This window comes from Mobula hypostoma, chromosome 20 (assembly GCF_963921235.1).
Source record: "Mobula hypostoma chromosome 20, sMobHyp1.1, whole genome shotgun sequence".
NCBI lineage: Eukaryota > Metazoa > Chordata > Chondrichthyes > Myliobatiformes > Myliobatidae > Mobula > Mobula hypostoma.
Window position 1 is genome coordinate 9,885,472 of NC_086116.1, and position 19,859 is coordinate 9,905,330.

General features: G+C 43.3%; 1 protein-coding gene across 7 annotated transcripts in view; it reads left to right on the forward strand.

Annotated features, from left to right (window-relative positions):
* The window catches only part of LOC134359321 (ATP-binding cassette sub-family C member 9-like), a 199,682-nt gene that overhangs the window by 27,318 nt on the left and 152,505 nt on the right, over nucleotides 1–19,859 (forward strand). For 6 of the 7 annotated variants that reach the window (XM_063072379.1, XM_063072377.1, XM_063072373.1 and 3 more), the window contains exon 2: nucleotides 11,354–11,495. In XM_063072379.1, the coding sequence (XP_062928449.1) occupies nucleotides 11,354–11,495 (142 nt within the window). Of the gene's footprint in view, nucleotides 1–11,353; nucleotides 11,496–19,859 lie in introns of those variants that run through there. The other variant, XM_063072378.1, reaches the window with a different exon arrangement.

Sequence of the window (19,859 nt, forward strand, 5' to 3'; positions counted from 1 at the left end):
AGTACGCCCTACCCTCTAGTCAGCCTATCTACAGTGCATATATTATCAGGAATCCTTTCTGGATGCACCTAATAAATTCCGTCCTACCTAACCTTCTGAACTAAGGAGGAGCCAATTAATATTAAGGAATCTGAAGTCACCCATGACAACCACCCTATTATTTTTACATCTTTTCAAAGATTGCCTCTCAAACTGCGCCTCATTCTCTGTAGCTACTGGGTGGTCTATAGAGTTCTCCCAATAGAGTGCTTGCTTCCTTCCTGCTTCTGACTTCCACTCGCACTAACTCAGTAGATAATTCCTCCACGACATCCTCCCTTTCTGGAGCCATGATACTATCCCTGATTAGCAATACCTCTTCCCGCCTCTTTTACCTCATTCCCTGTCACTTTTGAAACATCTGAACTCTGGAATATCCAGTGGCCATTCCTGCCCTTGTGATAGGCAGTCTCTGTAATGGCTGCGACACCATAGTTTCATGTAGTCACCCATGTTTTAAGTTCAGCATCCATGATCCTGATACTTCTCACACTAAAATAGATACATTGCAACCAATCCAACCCATCCTTTTCACCGACCATCTATCACACTTTGTTTCCCAACCTTTTTTACGCCATGGAACAATACCATGAAGCAAGGGGTCCATTGAGCTCAGGTTGGGTACCCCTGCTCTGCATGCTGTATTAACCTCTACCCTAACTGCCCCATCATCTGACCTATCACCCTGATTCCTATTCCCATGCCAAACTAGTTTAATCCCTCCACAACAGCTCTAGAAGGATACACAAGGATATTGGTCCCCCTCAAGGTCCTTTTGTACAGTCCATACATTCTCCAGAAGAGATCCCAATGATCCACAAATCAGAAACCCTACCCCTCTACATCAATTCATCAGCCACACGTTCATCTGCTAAGTCATCCAACTCTTAGACTCACTAGTGAGTGACGCAGGTAGAAAGCCAGAGATTATTACCTTTGATGTTCTGCTTTTCAGCTCCTACCGAGCTCCCTGTATTCTCTCTTCTGGACCTTATCTCTTGTGCTACCTATGTCTTCGATACCAAAATGTACCACAACTTTGGTTGTTTATTCTCCCGATCGGATTCTGACACCTATCTGGGAGTCTCTTTCACATCCATAAAATCACCTGTCTTTTCCCCTAACTATCGAATCCCCTAGCACCACCACTCTTTTCTTCTTCCCACTTCCCTTCTGAGCCACAGAGCCAGATTCAATGCCAGGGACTTGGTTGCTATGGCTTTTTCCTGGTAGGTGGTCCAACGTATCCTCAATAGTATCCAAAGTGATTATTGTGGAGAATGGTCACACAAATACTCTGCCTATTCCTTTCCCTCTTCCGACAGTCACTCAGCTACCGACTTCCAACAATTTAGGAGTGGCCACCTCCCCATAGCTCTTAACTATCACCTCCTCATTCATATGAGTAAGCCAGTGGTCGTCCAGTTCCAGATCAAGTTCCCTAACGTGGTTTGTGTGGAGCTGCACCCAGATGTAGTAATCGGGTAGATTAATGGTCTCCCACATCTCCTGCATCTTGGATGAGGAGCACGCCAGGGTGCTGGGATCCATACTCACTACATAGGCACTAATAGACAAAGAAAGAGAAACCTGACAGTAACCACAACCTAGCTTCTGCCTTTCCTTGCTGAAGCCTCTTGAGCCAAAGTCTCAGTTCCCCATTCTAACTCTGTTCCACTCACACGATGCCCAGCCCGCCTAAACCTAACTTCTTATCAATGGCACTTGCCAAGTGCCTATTAACCGAAACAATCTCAATCTACACAGAAAATCCTGAAAAGCCCTGCTGACTTTTTAAATTTGGCACTTAAACTCCATAAACAATTATCTCTGTGATCTCAATCATGCCGAAAGTCCCGACATGCTTGACTGGCTTTTTAAGTTTGGTGCTGAAATTCCAAACCAAGTGTCTCTGTGATCTCAGAGAATTCCACTCAAGTTTCCCCCAGAATTTCCAGTGCACAAGTGTAAAGGAGAATGAAATAATTGGTGTCTCGTGAGCACAAGTTGAATGAGCTGGAGCTTTTCTCTTTGGAGCAAAGGAGGATGAGAAGTGATTCTATAGAGGTGTACAAGATGATAAGATATGTGGATAGTGTGGACACCTCTTCCCAGAGCAGAAATGGCTAATGCAAGGGTGGAGAAGTTGAAAGTGATTCGAGGGAAGTTTGAGGGCTGGGATCTGTCAGCGGTAAGTTTCTTATGCAGAGAGTGAGTGTGGAACATCCTGCTGGGGAAGGTGAAGGCAGAAACATTAGGGGCATTTAAGAAATTCTTAGGTACATCGATGATGGAAAAATAGAGAGCTATGTAGGAGGGTAGAGTTAGATTGATCTTAGAGTTGGTTAAAAGGTCGGCACAACATTCTGGGTGAAATGGCTTGTATTGCGCTGTAATGATCTGTTACTCCAGATCCAATGCAGCACAAAAAAAAACAAAGTAAGAAAAGGAACACAATAATCCGTCTCCCCTTCCCCCACCACCACTCCGCAGCCCTGTCTTCCTCAGATCCCACCGTCAACTCCTGGGCCCTCAGAGGCTCCATCTTCCTCTCACCCCAACCCTCCCCGCTCCCCCCTCTGATCCCAGCTCTCATCCGTGCCGGGTCTTTACCATCCCCTCCGACCTTCAACTGTCGGAGGCAGAACGCTCTGTTCTCAGTAAGGGCCTCACGTTTGTCCCCCTTCGCCCACACCTCAGCGAGTTCCGCATTCGCCACGATGCGGAACTTTTCTTCCGCCGTCTCCGTCTCCGAGCCTACTTCTTCGGCAAGGACTCTTCCACCCCCACCGATGACCCCTTCTCCCGTCTTCAACCCTCCTCTTCTTCATGGACACCCCGCTCTGGTCTTCTGCCTGCTCTGGATCTCTTTATTGCTAATTGCCGACGGGACATCAACCGTCTCGACTTCACCGCACCTTGTCCCCATTCGAACCTCACTCCTTCTGAACGCTCTGCTCTCCAATCCCTCCGCACTAATCCTAACCTTATTATTAAACCCACCGATAAGGGGGGTGCTGTTGTAGTCTGGCGTACTGACCTCTACCTTGCCGAGGCACAGCGACAACTCGCGGATACCTCCTCTTATTTACCCCTCGATCGTGACCCCACTAATGAGCACCAGGCCGTTGTCTCCCACACCATCACCAACTTTATCCACTCAGGGGATCTCCCATCCACTGCTACCAACCTTATAGTTTCCACACCCTGCACTTCCCGTTTCTACCTCCTACCCAAGATCCACAAACCTGCCTGTCCTGGCCGACCTATTGTCTCAACTTGCTCCTGCCCCACTGAACTCGTTTCTGCATACCTCGACACGGTTTTATCACCCCTTGTTCAATCCCTTCCGACCTATGTTCGTGACACTTCTCACGCTCTTAAACTTTTCGATGATTTTAAGTTCCCTGGCCCCCACCGCTTTATTTTCACCATGGATGTCTAGTCCTTATATACTTCCATCCCCCATCAGGAAGGTCTCAAAGCTCTACGCTTCTTTTTGGATCCCAGACCTAATCAGTTCCCCTCTACCACCACTGTGCTCCGTCTAGCGGAATTAGTCCTTACTCTTAATAATTTCTCCTTTGGCTCCTCCCACTTCCTCCAAACTAAAGGTGTAGCTATGGGCACCCGTATGGGTCCTAGCTATGCCTGCCTTTTTGTTGGGTTTGTGGAACAATCTATGTTCCGTGCCTATTCCGGTATCTGTCCCCCACTTTTCCTTCGCTACATCGACGACTGCATTGGTGCTGCTTCCTGCACGCATGCAGAACTCGTTGACTTTATTAACTTCCTACTTTCACCCTGCCCTCAAGTTTACCTGGTCCATTTCCGACACCTCCCTCCCCTTTCTAGATCTTTCTGTCTCTGTCTCTGGAGACAGCTTATCCACTGATGTCTACTATAAGCCTACTGACTCTCACAGCTATCTGGACTATTCCTCTTCTCACCCTGTCTATTGCAAAAACGCCATCCCCTTCTCGCAATTCCTCCGTCTCCACCGCATCAGCTCTCAGGATGAGGCTTTTCATTCTAGGACGAGGGAGATGTCTTCCTTTTTTAAAGAAAGGGGCTTCCCTTCCTCCACTATCAACTCTGCTCTTAAATGCATCTCCCCCATTTCACCTACATCTACTCTCACTCCATCCTCCTGCCACCCCACTAGGAATAGGGTTCCCCTGGTCCTCACCTACCACCCCACCAGCCTCCGGGTCCAACATATTATTCTCCGTAACTTCCGCCACCTCCAACGGGATCCCACCACTAAGCACATCTTTCCCTCCCCCGCTCTCTCTGCATTCCGCAGGGATCGCTCCCTATGCAACTCCCTTGTCCATTCGTCCCCCCCCATCCCTCCCCACTGATCTCCCTCCTGGCACTTATCCGTGTAAGCGGAACAAGTGCTACACATGCCCTCACACTTCCTCCCTTACCACCATTCAGGGCCCCAAACAGTCCTCCCAGGTGAGGCAACACTTCACCTGTGAGTAGACTGGGGTGATATACTGCGTCCGGTGCTCCCGATGTGGCCTTTTATATATTGGCGAGACCCGACGCAGACTGGGAGACCGCTTTGCTGAACATCTATGCTCTGTCCGCCAGAGAAAGCAGGATCTCCCAGTGGCCACACATTTTAATTCCACATCCCATTCCCATTCTGACATGTCTATCAACGGCATCCTCTACTGTAAAGATGAAGCCACACTCAGGTTGGAGGAACAACACCTTGTATTCCGTCTGGGTAGCCTCCAACCTGATGGCATGAACATCAACTTCTCTAAGTTCCGCTAAGGCCCCACCTCCCCCTCGTACCCCATCTGTTACTTATTCTTATGCACACATTCTTTCTCTCACTCTCCTTTTTCTCCCTCTGTCCCTCTGAGTATACCTCTTGACCATCCTCTGGGTCCCCCCCCCCCTTGTCTTTCTTCCCGGACCTCCTGTCCCATGATCCTCTCATATCCCTTTTGCCTATCACCTGTCCAGCTCTCGGCTCCATCCCTCCCCCTCCTGTCTTCTCCTATCATTTTGCATCTCCCCCTCCCCCTCCAACTTTCAAATCCCTTACTCACTCTTCCTTCAGTTAGTCCTGACAAAGGGTCTCGGCCCGAAACATCGACTGCACCTCTTCCTACAGATGCTGCCTGGCCTGCTGCGTTCACCAGCAATTTTGATGTGTGTTACAATAATTTAAAAAACACTATAAATATAAATACATAAGATGGTTTATATACATATATTCATTGTATGTCCACAAGTGACAGTAGGCATAGGAATGTCTGTACCTAAGGTGACAGGACATGATAAAGTCGAGGTGGTCGGGGGTATGGAGAGGTGGCGTAGTGGGTGGAGGTGTTGATCTGTCTCACTGTCCGGGGAAGGTAGCTATTTTTGAGACTGGTGGTCCCAGTGTGGATACTATGTAGACTCCTCCCTGACGGGAGTGAGATGGACAGTCCATGAGCAAAGTGTGTGGGATCTTTCATAATGTTACTGCCCCTTTTCTGGCACTTTTCTGTATTTACAATATTTCTTTGGTGGGTAGGCTCGTGCTGGTGATGTGTTGATTCATAACATATTCAGAAAATGCAATCAAGACATGTCATTGTCTACATCCATCATACCAATACATTCTCCTACAGTGCGTTCATATCATGAAAGCTTAACCAATTTCCCCCGGGATCAATAAAGTATGACTATGACTATGACTTCCTCCTTAAACAATACCCCTGTAAAGCATTAAAAAGGCTGCTACACAGCGTTTAGTCATGGCTGGGCACTGAACTATGGTCCTTCCCCACGGAGACTTTGTTGGCTGCCTTCATATAGAGCAATGCTGAAGTCAAAAGCAAGATGTGATCTTTTTGGTTGTGGAGAACATTGCTGTTGTTGCTTCATTAGACCTCCTTTCTGACAGGCACTTTTAACGAAGTAAATATAAAACTCTCCTTTAACCACTTTGTATGGACGCACTGTCGCTTTACAGCATCGACTGTAAGATCAGGGTCCGATTCTTGAAGTCTGTAAGGAATTTATACGTTCTCCCCATGACCACATCGGCTTTCTCCGGGTGCTTCAGTTTCCTCCCACATTCAAGAGACGTCTGACTGGGGTTAGTCAGTCGTGGGCATGCAAGCTGTTACTGGAAGCATACCAACACTTGCAGATTGTCCAGCACAGTTCATGCTGACTTGATTTGATGTAAGTCACAGATTTCACTATATGTTCTGATGTACATGTGACAAATAAAGCTTGCCTCTTCATTCTGCCTTGTCATATTTACTCTCAACTGGATGGACTAAAGCAATTTGATGCAGAGATGCAGTCTGATATTTGGATTGTGGGAGCATTAGTACAATATCTTGTGTAAATAAACTTGAGGCCAGCATTATCTCCAGGTTATGGCTGGAGTTGGTCCTGCAAATGATATGTAGTTTGGACAAGATCCAGAAGGTCTCAGAGGATGTTTGCACTAGTTTATGCATATTTCAGGCCGAGATCAGAACCAGAATCAGGTTTACTATCACTAATATGTGTTGTGAAATTTGTTAACTTAGCAGCAGCAGTACAATGCAATACATGATAATATAGAAAGAAAAAAATAAGTAAATCAATTACAGTAAGTATATGTATGTATATTGTGTAGATTAAAAATAGTGCAAACCCAGAAATAATATACACAGTGGTATGCAAAAGTTTGGATACCCTGGTCAAAATTTCTGTTACTGTGAATAGGTAAGTGAGTAAAAGATGACCTGATTTCCAAAGGCATAAAGTTAAAGATGACATATTTCTTTAATGTTTTAAGCAAGATTACTTTTTATTTCCATCTTTTACAGTTTCAAAATACCAAAAAAGGAAAAGGGCCCGAAGCAAACATTTGGGCACCCTGCACCCTGCAGTACTTAGTAACACCGCCTTTGGCAAGTATCACAGCTTGTAAATGCTTTTTGTAGCCAGCTAAGAGTCTTTCAATTCTTGTTTGGGGGATTTTCGCCTATTCTTCCTTGCAAAAGGCTTCTAGAGCTGCGAGATTCTTGGGCCATCTTGCATGCACTGCTCTTTTGGGGTCTATCCACAGATTTTCGATGATGTTTAGGTCAGGGGACTCTGAGGGCCATGGCAAAACCTTCAGCTTGTGCCTGTTGAGATAGTCCATTGTGGATTTTGAGATGTTTTAGGTTCATTATCCTGTTGTAGAAGCCATCCCCTTTTCATCTTGAGCTTTTTTACAGACAGTGTGATGTTTGCTTCCAGAATTTGCTGGTATTTAATTGAATTCATTCTTCCCTCTACCAGTGAAATATTCCCCGTGCCACTGGCTGCAACACAAGCCCAAATCATGATTGATCCACCCCCCGTGCTTAACAGTTGGAGAGGTGTTCTTTTCATGAAATTCTGCACCCTTTTTTCTCCAAACATACCTCTGCTCATTGCGGCCAAAATTCAGCATCAGAAGTTTAGAAAGGAACATCTAAACAAGCCTGATGCATTTTGGAAACAAGTCCTGTGGACTGATGAAGTTAAAATAGACCTTTTTGGCCGCACATCTTTTCTAAGATGAGGAGCCCAAAACTGTATACAATACTCAACGTGAGGTGTCACTAGTACCTTATAAAGCCTCAGTGTCACATCCTTGCTCTTGTATTCTAGATCTCTTGAAATGAACGCTAACATTGCATTTGGCTTTCTCACCACCAAGTCAACCTTCAAGTTAACCTTCAGGGTGTTCTGCACAAGGATGCCCAAGTCCCTCTGCACCTCAGATTCCTGGACTTTCTCCCCATTTAGAAAATAGTCCCAACATTTATTTCTACTACCAAAGTGCATGACCACGTATATAGCTGCAGTCATACCTTCTTTATAGAGGCATTGATATGTTGGGACCAGGTTAGGTCCTCAGAGATGTTGACACCCAGGAACTTGAAATTGCTCACTCTCTCCATTTCTGATCGCTCTATGGGGATCGGTTCACGTTTGCTCGTCTTGCCCTTCCTGAGTTCTAATATCAGCTCTTTCGTCTAGCTGACTTTGTGTGCACAGTTGTTGCTGCAACACCACTCATCTAGCTGGTATACCTCACTCCTGTATGCCCTCTCATCTCCTTCTAAGATTCTACCAACAATGGTTGCATCATCAGCAAATTTATCGATGGTATTTGAGCTATGCCTAGCCTCACAGATGTCTTTCATGGACCTCTGAATGAATGTGGATGAAAGAAACTCAGGGTGGGATGATGTTACAGAGGTGAGCAAGCTGGTTGAGAAACCACAGTAGTGGTGAATTCACTATGTATCTTTGTCATTGTTCTGCTGGCGATGGAGACTTGATAATAGGTATATTAAGAGTGTTTGATGACTCTTGGAGTTCAGAAGGTTGAGGTAAGATTTCATTGAAATTTGCCGGATACTGAAATGGCCCGGGTAGAGTGGATGTGATGAGGGTCTTGGCATTAGTGGGAGAGTCCATAACCCAAGGGCGGAACCTTGGAATAAAGTGGCATCTCTTTAAAACTGAGATGAGGATGAGCTACTTCCTCCAGAAGGTGGTGAATCATTGCCACAGAGCGATGTGGCATGCAAAGCATTGGTATATTTATGGCAAGAATTAATAGGTTCTTGTACGGTAATTGAGTTAAGGATTAAGGGAGAAAGTGTGGGAATGTGATTAAAAAATAAATCAGCTGTAGTTGAATGTCAGAGCGGATTTGATGGGCCAAACGTCTTAATTCTGCTCCTATATCTTATGACCTTGTAGCCATAGATTAGATTCAACTTTATTGTCATTGTGCCGAGTACAGATACAAGGTCAATGAAATGCAGTTAGCATCTGACCAGAAATGCGAAGAATAGTGTTATTTACAAAATAACTGCAAATAAAAAGTAAGTGCTACAGCACACAAATATAAAAGTACTGAGACAGTACAATACGGATGCAATACTGCTTAGCGCTGTGATGTGAGGTTCAGCAGGGTCACAGCCTCAGGGAAGAAGCTCTTCCTGTGCCTGCTGGTGCAGGAGTGGAAGCTCCTGTAGCGCCTACCAGATGGGAGGAGAGTAAAAAGTCCATGATTAGGGTGAGTTGCATCCTTGTTAATGCTTTTCGCCCTGTCCAGGCAGTGTTTATGGTAAATGTTCTCAATGGTGGGCAATTGGGTGCTGAAAATCCGCTGGGCAGTTTTCACCACACGCTGGAGTGCTTTGCGGTCCAATACAGGACAATTGCCATACCACACTGAGATGCAGTTAGTGAGTATTATTCAATGGTACAGCGGTAAAAGTCCGTCAGTATCCTGGGACAGAGGTGAGCTTTCTTCATGCTCCGCAGGAGATAAAGGCACTGTTGTGCCTTTTTGATCAGGATGGAAGAGTTCAGGGACCAGGTGGGATCCTCGGAAATGTGGATACCAAGGAATGTGAAGCTTGATACACGCTTCACTACAGCTCCGTTGATGTAGATGGGGACGTGAGTGTGGCTCCTAGCATGCCTAAAGTCCACAATGATCTCCTTGGCCTTCTGGGTGTTAAGGGCCAGGTTGTTGTCAGCACACCACGTGGCCAGGTGCTGGACCTCGTCCCTGTAGGCCGTCTCGTCATCCCCTCTGATCAGGTCAACCAGCGTGGTGTCATCTGCAAACTTGATTATGGAGTTAGAACCATGTACAGGAATGCAGTCATAGTTGAAAAGGGAGTACAGAAGAGGGCTCGGCACACAGCCCTTGAGTGTTCAAGGGTGTTCACCTGCATGCTATAAATGATTAAAAGAATTATGTGTATTAATAATAGTCATGTGAGTCCAAGAGATAAATACTTCAGAATTAGCCCAAAGTAAATGAGTTATATCAGCATGAGTTTCACGCTCCATTTCACTTTATCTGTTGTGAATTGGAAGATGTCACAGTAACAGCTAGATTAATATTATTGCACATGCTGTATGTGGATTTGCAGTTAATGTAAGCAATTGGATCTGTGTTATGATTTTCAAAATCAGTAAATGAAAATCACACCCAGAAGGAATAGAACAAAGGTACGTTTGGTTTTCAAAGGGCAACATCGACAGATTGAAACTAAAGCAAGGAACGTTGGAAGCACTCAGCAGGTCAGGCAGTATCAGTAGGGAAAGCGATAGAGCTGATGTTTCGGGTCAAGGCCCCTTCTTCAGAACTGGTTCATTGAAGCTACAACTGTTTGAATTTGCAGGGCAGAAGGGTAGAGAGAACAAAGGAAATTTTTGCAGAACATCACCTTCACCACCAACTTCCACCCTGCCCTCAAATTCACCTGGACTACCTCTGACACTTCTCTCCATTTTTTTTTGTATCTCTGTCTCCATCTCGGGAGACAGACTGTCCACAATTTTCTACTACAAACCAATGGACACCCACAGCTATCTCAACAATCCCTCCTTCCACCCTATCTCCTATAAGGATGCCATTGCCTTCTCTCAATTCTTCTGTCTCCACCTCTTCTGTTCTTAAGATGAGGATTTCTACTCTAGGACCAATAAAATGGCCTCCTCCTTCAGGAAACATGTCTTCCTCTCTGTCTTTGTTGATGGGCCACTTGAACATACTTCCACCATTTCCTGCATGTCTGTTCTCAGCACCTTCTCTCCCGAGGAGAAGAGAGATAGGGTTCCCATGGTTCTTGTCTTTTACCTCACTAGCCTCTGCTTCCAGCATTATCATCCTTCACTACTTCTGTAAGATTCTCACCACCAGCCACCTCTCCTCCTCCCACCCTCTGTTTTGTCATCTAGACATCACCCTCCCTATCTGGTTCCATCTTCCCATCATCCGTCCCTTATCTATTTCCACCTGTCACCTTCCAACTTCTCACTTTACCTCCTCCCTCCCCTCCCCTCCTCCCCTCCCCTCTCTACCTACCTGAGATGTTCTTCTGTTTCCATCTATCACCCACCAGTCTCTGTCTCAACACTTCCCACCCTTCTCTGCCTGGCTCCATCTCCCACTCATCTTCACTGTCCAGCCTCTATCTCACCCCTCCCTCTCATTTCTATATACCAGCTATCTTCCCTCTGCACTCATGCAGGGTCTCAGTCCAAAACATCAATCATCCCTTTGCAATTCACAGATGCTGCTTGACCTGCTAAGTTTTTCTAGTGGTTTATAGTTTTGCTCTAGATTCCAGCATCTGCCATCTTTTATCTCTAGATCAGAGGAAATGCCTGTGATAAGATGCAGAGGCTGCCCAGGTTGCAAATAATACAGTGTGCACAATAATTTTCTTTTAGTCTTTAACATTGTATTCCATTATTGGTAATTATTAAAGGAAAATAATATTTTGAATTTCAGGTTGGGGAAGTCAAAGTTCAAAGGTTCAAATCCACCACAACACATGGTTACACTTCCCGGGACACAGTTTCCGATGGATCCTCACTTTTATACTACTCTTCGTACTTGTCTGTGAAATCGCAGAGGGTATGGTTTCAGACAGGTATGGCTTGGATTTCTTACATTGTTAATTTTCTAAAATTGTCTGTTTTTAGCAAATTGAAATGTGATCATTTGACTACAACTGAACTTGTTTTGACTACACTGATGTCAGAATGAGTGAAGAGATGTTTTTGGAGGTCAAATTTCCAGCCTTTAGTATTTCTGTGAAAAAAAACAGTTGTGTGGAAATAGGTGTTGGGGAATCAGTAATATTGTTAATCCTGATGTAGTTTTTCAATGATCTCATCTCTCCCTATTTCCATTATGTATCCTACAAGTGTTCCTCACTGTCCATTCCCTACAATCATTTAACACTTACTCCTGTTCTTACCTCTTCTGTTGATAACCTCCCCTTGAGAAATACTCTTCACTCTCCAAAATGCTCCTTCACCATCTATAACCTACAGCAGACTGCTTTCCTATTTTCCTTTTGTCAATCTGCTGCTAAAGGTGCCCCTCATGAGCAAGACAGCCTTCCAATCCATTCTTTTCTTCTTCATCCTCTTCGTCCTATATAATCATCTACTAAAAGTGCCCCTCAATCCACATTCTCCATTCTCTTTGTCCTAAATTGTACAGGGTAAGTCAGTAGTAAGGAAGGCAAGTGCAATGTTAGCATTAATTTTGAGAGGCCTAGAATATAAAAACAAAGATGTACTGCTGAGGTTTTATAATACATTGGTCAGACCACACTTGGAGTATTATGAGCAGTTTTGGGTCTCTTATCTGAGAAAACATGTGCTGATGTTGGATAGAGTCCAGAGAAGGTTCATGAGAATGATCCTGAGAATGACGGTGTTAATGAATGAGGAGCATTTGATAGTTTTGGCCTGTACCTGCTGGAGTTTTGGAGTTTAAAAGAATGTGGGGGTGGGGTGACTCATTAAAACCTATAGAATGTGAAAAGCACAAGATGGACTGAGACTGGAGAAGATGTTTCCTGTAGTGGGAGAACTCAGAGCAGGTGGCGAGCTCAGAATACAGAGATGAAGAGAAGCTTCTTTAACCAGAGGGTGGTGAATTTGTTGCCACCGATGGCTGTAAAGGCCAAGTTATTGTGTATATTTAAAGCAGAGGTTGATAGATTTTTGATTATCAACAGAGGTGTATAAGATGATGAGAGGCATTGATCGTGTGGATAGTCAGAGGCTTTTCCCCAGGTCTGAAATGGCTAGCACGAGAGGGCACAGTTTTAAAGTGCTTGGAAGTAGATACAGAGGAGATGGCAGGAGTAAGTGTTTTATTCATGGAGTGGTGAGTGCGTGGAATAGGCTGCCGGCAACAGTAGTGGAGGTGGATATGATAGGGTCTTCTAAGAGACTCCTGGATAGGTACATGGAGCTCAGAAAAATAGAGGGCTATGGGTAACCCTAGGTAATTTCTAAGGACGTGTTCGGCACAGCTTTGTGGGCCGAAGGGCCTGTATTGTGCTGTAGGTTTCTATGTTTCTATTTTGGTGGAAGGCTGGAGAACAGGTTTGAGAGCGATAAGCATTCAGCCATGATGGAATGGTAGAGCAGATTTTGATGGGCCAAGTAGCTTAAGTTCTGCTCCTATGTCTTGTTAATTTGAAAATATGAGTACTGAGCTGCTAGTTTGAAGCAAGAATATGATTTAGGCTGTGTTTTTCTGTCACTGTGCTAGTTCAAAAGTCAAAGTAAATTTATTACCAAGGTATGTATACGTCACGATATAGTACCCTGAGGTTCATTTTTTGCAGGTATTTACAGGAAAATAAATTCTATTTATTTCTTTATGAAAAAATATATGTAAGCAAAGAGTAACAAATAATTAGTGTGCAAAAGAAAACACATTGCGCAACAAAAAATGATACCGAGAACATGAGTTGTAGAGTCTTTGAAAATGAGTCAATAGGTTGTGAAATCAGTTCAGAGCTGAGGTGAGTGAAATTGTCCACACTGGTTCAACAGCCTGGTGGTTGTAGGACAATAACTGTTCCTGAGCCCGGTGGCGTGGGACCTAAGCCTCCTGTACCTTCTGTCCAGTGGTAGATATGAGAACAGAGTATGGCCTAGGTGCTGAGGGCAGTGACAGGGACCAAGATTAAATCTGGGTGTCTGGAGTTTTGTACCACTGTACCAATTTATTGTAAACGATGCTGGATGAACTCAGCAGGTCAGGCTATGGAAAGGAATCTACCCTGCAATTTGAGAAGGAGAAGCTAAAGTCAGATGTTTCAGGATTATAGTAGAGTAAAGGGAATCATAGAACCATGAGGAGCTGGCCAAAATCAATTGGAAGGAAACTCTAGCAGGGATGATGGCTGAAGTTTCTGGGAGCAATTCAGAAGGTGCAGGACAGACACTGCAAGAAAGAAGTATTTTAAAGGCAGGATGATAAACCAGTGGCTGACAAGAGAATCAAAAATCAACATAAAAGCCAAAGAGAGGGTATATAATAGAGCAAAAATTAGGAGAAATTAGAGGATTGGGAAGCTTTTAAAAACCAACAGAAGGCAACTAAAAAAATCATTAAGAAGGAAAAGATGGAATTTAAAGGTAAGGTAGCTAATAATATTAAAGAGAATACCGAAAGTTTCTTTGGATATATAAAGTATAAAAGAGATGCGAGAGTAGATATCAGACCTCTGGAGGGCAAAGAAATGGCAGATGAACTGAATAAGTATTTTGCAGCAGTCTTCACTGTGGAAGACACTAGTTGTATGCTAGAAGTTTGAGAATGTAAGGAGGTAGAAGTGAGTGAAGTTGCAATTACTAGGGAGAAGGTGCTTGGGGAAACTGAAAGGTCTGAAGGTAAATAAATCACCTGGACCAGATGGGCTATATCCTAGGGTTCTGAAAGAGGTGGCTGAAGAGATTGCGGAGGCATTAGTAATGATCTTTCAAGAATCAATGGATTCTGGCATGGTTCCAGAGGACTGGAAAATTGCAAATGTCGCTCAAGAAAGGAGAGAAGCAGAAGAAAGGGAATTGTAGGACAGTTAGTCTGACCTCAGTGATTGGGAAGATGTTGAAGTCTATTGTTAAAGATGAAGTTTCAGGGTACTTGGAGGCACGTGATAAAATATGCTGAAGTTAGCATTGGTTTCCTTGAGGGAAAATCTTGCCTGACAAACCTGTTGGAATTCTTTGAAGAACTAATAAGGAAGATGAACAAAGGAGAATTGGTGGAGGCTGTGTATTTGGATTTTCAGAAGGCCTTTGACAAGGTGCCACATATGAGGTCAGCTAACAAGTTAAAAGCCCATGGTATTACAGGTAAGAAACTAGCATGGATAGAGCTTTGGCTGATTGTCAGGAAGCAAAGAGTGGGTTTAAAAGGAACATACATCAAAGTTGCTGGTGAACGCAGCAGGCCAAGCAGCATCTATAGGAAGAGACGCAGTCGACGTTTCAGGCCTGACGAAGGGTCTCGGCCTGAAACGTCGACTGCGCCTCTTCCTATAGATGCTGCTTGGCCTGCTGCGTTCACCAGCAACTTTGATGTATGTTGCTTGAATTTCCAGCATCTGCAGAATTCCTGTTGTTTGGGTTTAAAAGGAGCCTTTTCTGGTTGGCTGCCAGTGACTTGTGTTCTACAAGGGTCTGCCCTGCAACTGATTCTTTTTACATTATATTTAAATGATTTGGATGACAGAATTGATGGCTTTGTGGCCATCTTTGCGGTTCATTATAAAGACAGGTGGAGGGGCTGTTAGTGTGAGAGAGGCTACAGAAGGACTTGGACAGATTAGAAGAATGGGCAAAGAAGTGGCAGATGGAATACAGTGTCATTAAGTGTATGGTCATGCACTTTGGTAGAAGAAATAAAAGAGCAGACTATTTTTTAAATGGAGAGAAAATTCAAAAATCTGAGGTGCAAAGGGATTTGGGAGTCCACATGCAGAATTCCCGAAAGGTTAATTTACAGGTTGAATCGGTTCTGAGGAAAGTGAATGCAATGTTAGCATTCGTTTCAAGAGGACTAGAATATTAAAGCAAGGATGTAATGCTGAGGCTATATAAGGCATTGGTGAGGCCTCACTTTTGTGAGCCGTTTTGGGCCCCTTTTGTAAGAAAGGATGTGCTGTCATTGGAAAGGGTTCAAAGGATGTTCATGAAAATTATTCTCAGATTGAAAGGCTTATCATATGAGGAGCATTTGATGGCACTGGGCCTATAATCATTAGAAGTCAGAAGAATGTTGAATGTTCAAAGGCCTTGATAGAGTGAATGTGGAGAGAATATTTCTAATGGTGGGGGAGTCTAAGAACAGAGAACAGATTCTCAGAACAGAAGGACTTCCATGTAGAACTGAGGTGAGGAGGGTTGTGAATCTGTGTGATTCATTGCCACAGGCTGCGGTGGAGGCCAAGCCACTGGGTATATTTAAGGCAGAGGTTGATAGATTCTTGATTAGTCAAGGCATGAAGGGCTACGGGGAGAAGGCAGGAGATTGGGGCCGAGAGGGAAAATGGATCTGCCATAATTAAATGGTAGAGCAGACTTGATGGGCCAAATAGGCTAATTCTGCTCTTCTGTCTTAGGGTTTTATGGACATGTTGGAATGTGAATGGAGATTGGAATTAAAATGGATGGCAACCAGAAAATCATGCTTGTTGTGGACGGTGCAAAGGTGATTGCAGGTGTAAACAAGATTTGTCACAAAACCACTTTTTCCCACTCTCTGAACAGAAATGATGTGTGATAGAAGAAGATAATCAATTAAAGCAATAGCGAAGATACTGCATCATGATATACAATTTACTAGATTACCATTAGGATATTGTGGTGTTGGTTATTAACCAATCACTGATTACTGGACAGTGAAATCAATCCTAATGACATCTCTCCCCCATGTGTGAAATCTACTGCACGAAATTTACTACTTCTTTTGAATTAACATTCAGTTTTTGGTAATCAGCATATGAAACTAATTTAGAAACCAGATGTGGCTGATTGTAACCCTCATCATTAAGTGATGAATGAGCGAAAGAAACTGTCATTGGGCCAGCAATCTCATTCTTTGCATGCGCACAGTCCATCCATACAAACTCCAACCACTTTGAGCACTTATTGCTGACCTAAACTACAAAAACGGAGTCTGGTGCAGGTGTGGAGACCACAAACTGCCTTGTGAGTTTTGTTAAGTATTTTGCATAAAATCAGCCTATGTTAGTATCTTAACGGCCAATAATAATAATAATTTATTTATAGAGCACTTTTCACGCAGGCAATGTAATTCTAAGTGCTTTATAATGGGATAAAATGCAAATGTGAAAATGAAAAGTAAAAAGATGTTAGTTAAAAGCAAGGTTAAACAAATAGGTTTTGAACTAACTTTTCAAAATTTTAAAACTTCCTCTGCATGCATGATAGTTTTGGGTAGTTTAGGAGAGCAGCTTAAAATAAGCTGACCAGCCAATTACCTTTTGACTTTTAAATTTAAGAGACCAGGGGAAGAAGACCTAAGAACTCGAGCAGGGTTATAAAACAAGAGCAATTCTGGTCCCAGACCATTGAGAGCTTTAAAATCAATTCTAAAAGATACGGGAAGCTAATTCAGAGTAGCTAGGAGAAGAGTGATGTGCTCCCTCATCATACTTCAAAGTCTGGCAGTAACGTTCTGAATGAGTTGAAGTTTATCAATACATTGCTTCGGAAGGCCAGTATAAAGTGCATTGTGGTTATCTAGTCTATTCAATATAAAGGCTTGAATTAGTTTCTCAGCATCATTACATGACAGAAATGGACGTACTGTTGAAGTATTTCTTAAGTGAAGAAATGTTGCTCTGGTCACCTTTTATGTGGGAATTAAAATTTAATGCTGAATTAAGGATAAACACCCAAGATAGTTGCTTCTGAGTTTACAATAATTTATTAATAAATTTATATCTTTTGGCTTCAGTTTTATGTTCATTTAGTTTGAGGAAATTATCGCTCATCCATTTGTTTATTGCAGTCATAGTGGAAATCAGAGAAGATAGGGTGTTATCATCACGAGGCTCAACTGAGATGTACAACTGCGTGTCAACTGCCAAACTGTTGTAATCATGGTCCCTAATGGCGTCTCCTAAGGGGAGCACGTACAAGGAGAAGAATAGGGGACCAGGACAGCTTTCTTGAGCAACACCAAATGGCACATTGTATCTCTTAGAAAATTGGTCTCCAAGACAGACAACAAAAATTCTCTCTAAGATAAATGAGTGAAACCAACGACTGAATTACTAAAAGTGGCTGCAACACTATCTATAGATCTGAAACTTTTATTTTGGAAAACAATGTTAGGTACTAATGATTAGAAGTGCATAATTTGACAAATTATATATAATACACAGAATTGTTTATTGAATCATAATTCAAGGCTAAATTCTGGTATTAAATTTGAATAGCCCTCTAGATATTGCCAAGGATAACAATGGAAAAAAGTCTAAAGTAAAACTAAGTGTGTATGCCAGACTCATGAGTAAATATTTTCATGTTATGTCGAGTCATTGGGCAACATCTCTGGCTGGCTCTTACTGTCAGCCAGATACTTAAGCAGAATTTATTCCAATAGAAGTGGACTTTTTCACTAAATAAGGAGGCATTCCTTGTATCTCTATACAACCATCTTATTGTGTTTGAGTTCTTTTATTTTATAAGCACTTGGAACATTTATAACATTCCAGTGTATTTGCTCATTTGCATCGTAATGTTCTTGGTTTCCATAGCTATCCAAAAGAAACTTGCATTTATATAACTTTTTTGTGACCTCTATAGATTATATAATATCTTGGTGCCAATTTTTAAGAGTGACATTGGGAATTGTGTCAGCTAATTTGCACATAAGGTTTCAGCAGAAGAAACATTGGAGGTAAAGCACAAGAATTAGAGAACGCAGAACAGTACAGTGCAGGAACAGGCCCTTCAGCCCATCATGTCCATGATACCCAATTAAGCTAATTATTTTCCATCGATACATGACCTGTATCCTGTCTCCTACCCTTCCCTGCTTTCTAACAGTCTCTTAAATGTCACTGTTACATCTGCTTTCCACTACATGCCCCACCCTGACACCATGTCCCAGGCTCCCACCACTTTTTGTGCTAATAAAAACTTAACGGGCACATCTCCTTAAACTTTCCTCTTCTCATCTTAAATCAAAAGTCACGTTGTTTGTCATATGTACAAGTATGTGTATGCACAGGTGCCATGAAAAACTTACAGCAGCATCAAAGACACATAGCTTCAGACTTGGCATTCATATAAAAATAGTAAATTATATCCCACTTTTACAAGAGAAAACACAATTGGAATTTAAAAAACACACACAACGTCCATTTTAGTGCGAAGCGATCAAAGTGGTCACAGTGTTGTAGTGATTAGGGTTGTGTAGGTTGGTTCATGAACCAAATGGATGAAGGGAAATAATTGTTCTTGAAGTTGGAGGTGTGGGACTTCTGGCTTCTGTAAATCCTGTCCAGTGGTCGTTCCAAGAAGATGGCATAGCCTAGATGATGGGCACCTTCGAAGTTGGAGGTTGCCCTCCGGAGGCAGTTCCTCCCGTTTGGGAGGGACGTGCCTGTGATGTATTGGCCTGAGTTTACTATACTGTGCAGCTTCCAGTGTTTCTGCACAGACCATGCTACAACCAGTCAGGCGACTCTCAACAGTATAAATGTAGAGTTTGTTAGTGTTTGGTGACGAGCTGAATCTCCTTAACCTCAGAAAGTTATGGACACCGGTGTACCCTCCTTGTGATTGTATCTATATGCTGTCCCATGCCAGGTCATCTGCTGTGTTAATGCCCTGGAATTTAAAGCTAGTGACTCTCTCCTCCATCAATTCCCCCCCCCCCCCACTGTAGACTGGAGCTTGTACACCCTCCTGTTTCCTTCCTGAAATCAATAATTAGCTTTTTAGTTTTGCTGATGTTGAGTGAGAGGTTATGGCATGACTCAACCAGGTGTCATATCTCATTCCTGTACGCCATCACCAACAAGAGTGGTATCATCAGCAAATTTTTAATGCCATTTATATGACGTGGAATAGTTGTGTAGAGTCAGGCAGGGGGCTGAGCATGCAGCCTTGCTGGTCGGCAAGGAGGAGGTGTTACTGATCACCACTGATTGAGGTCTGTCAATGAGGAGGGTGAGCATCCTGTTGCAGAGGGAGGAACAGAGGCCCAGTTCTCCAAAGCTTGATAATGAGTTTGGATTGGATGATGTACTGAAATGCATGTCCTCTAGAGCTTGACATTTCTACTCTGAGGAAAAGATTCTGACCATCTACCCTATCTATGTCTTTCATACTTTCGGAGAAAACAGATGAACTTTGCCCAACCCCTTCTTATAGCTTATACTCTCTAATCCAGGCAGCATTCTGGTAAACCTCTGCTGCATCCTTTCCAGGGCCCTCTTAAT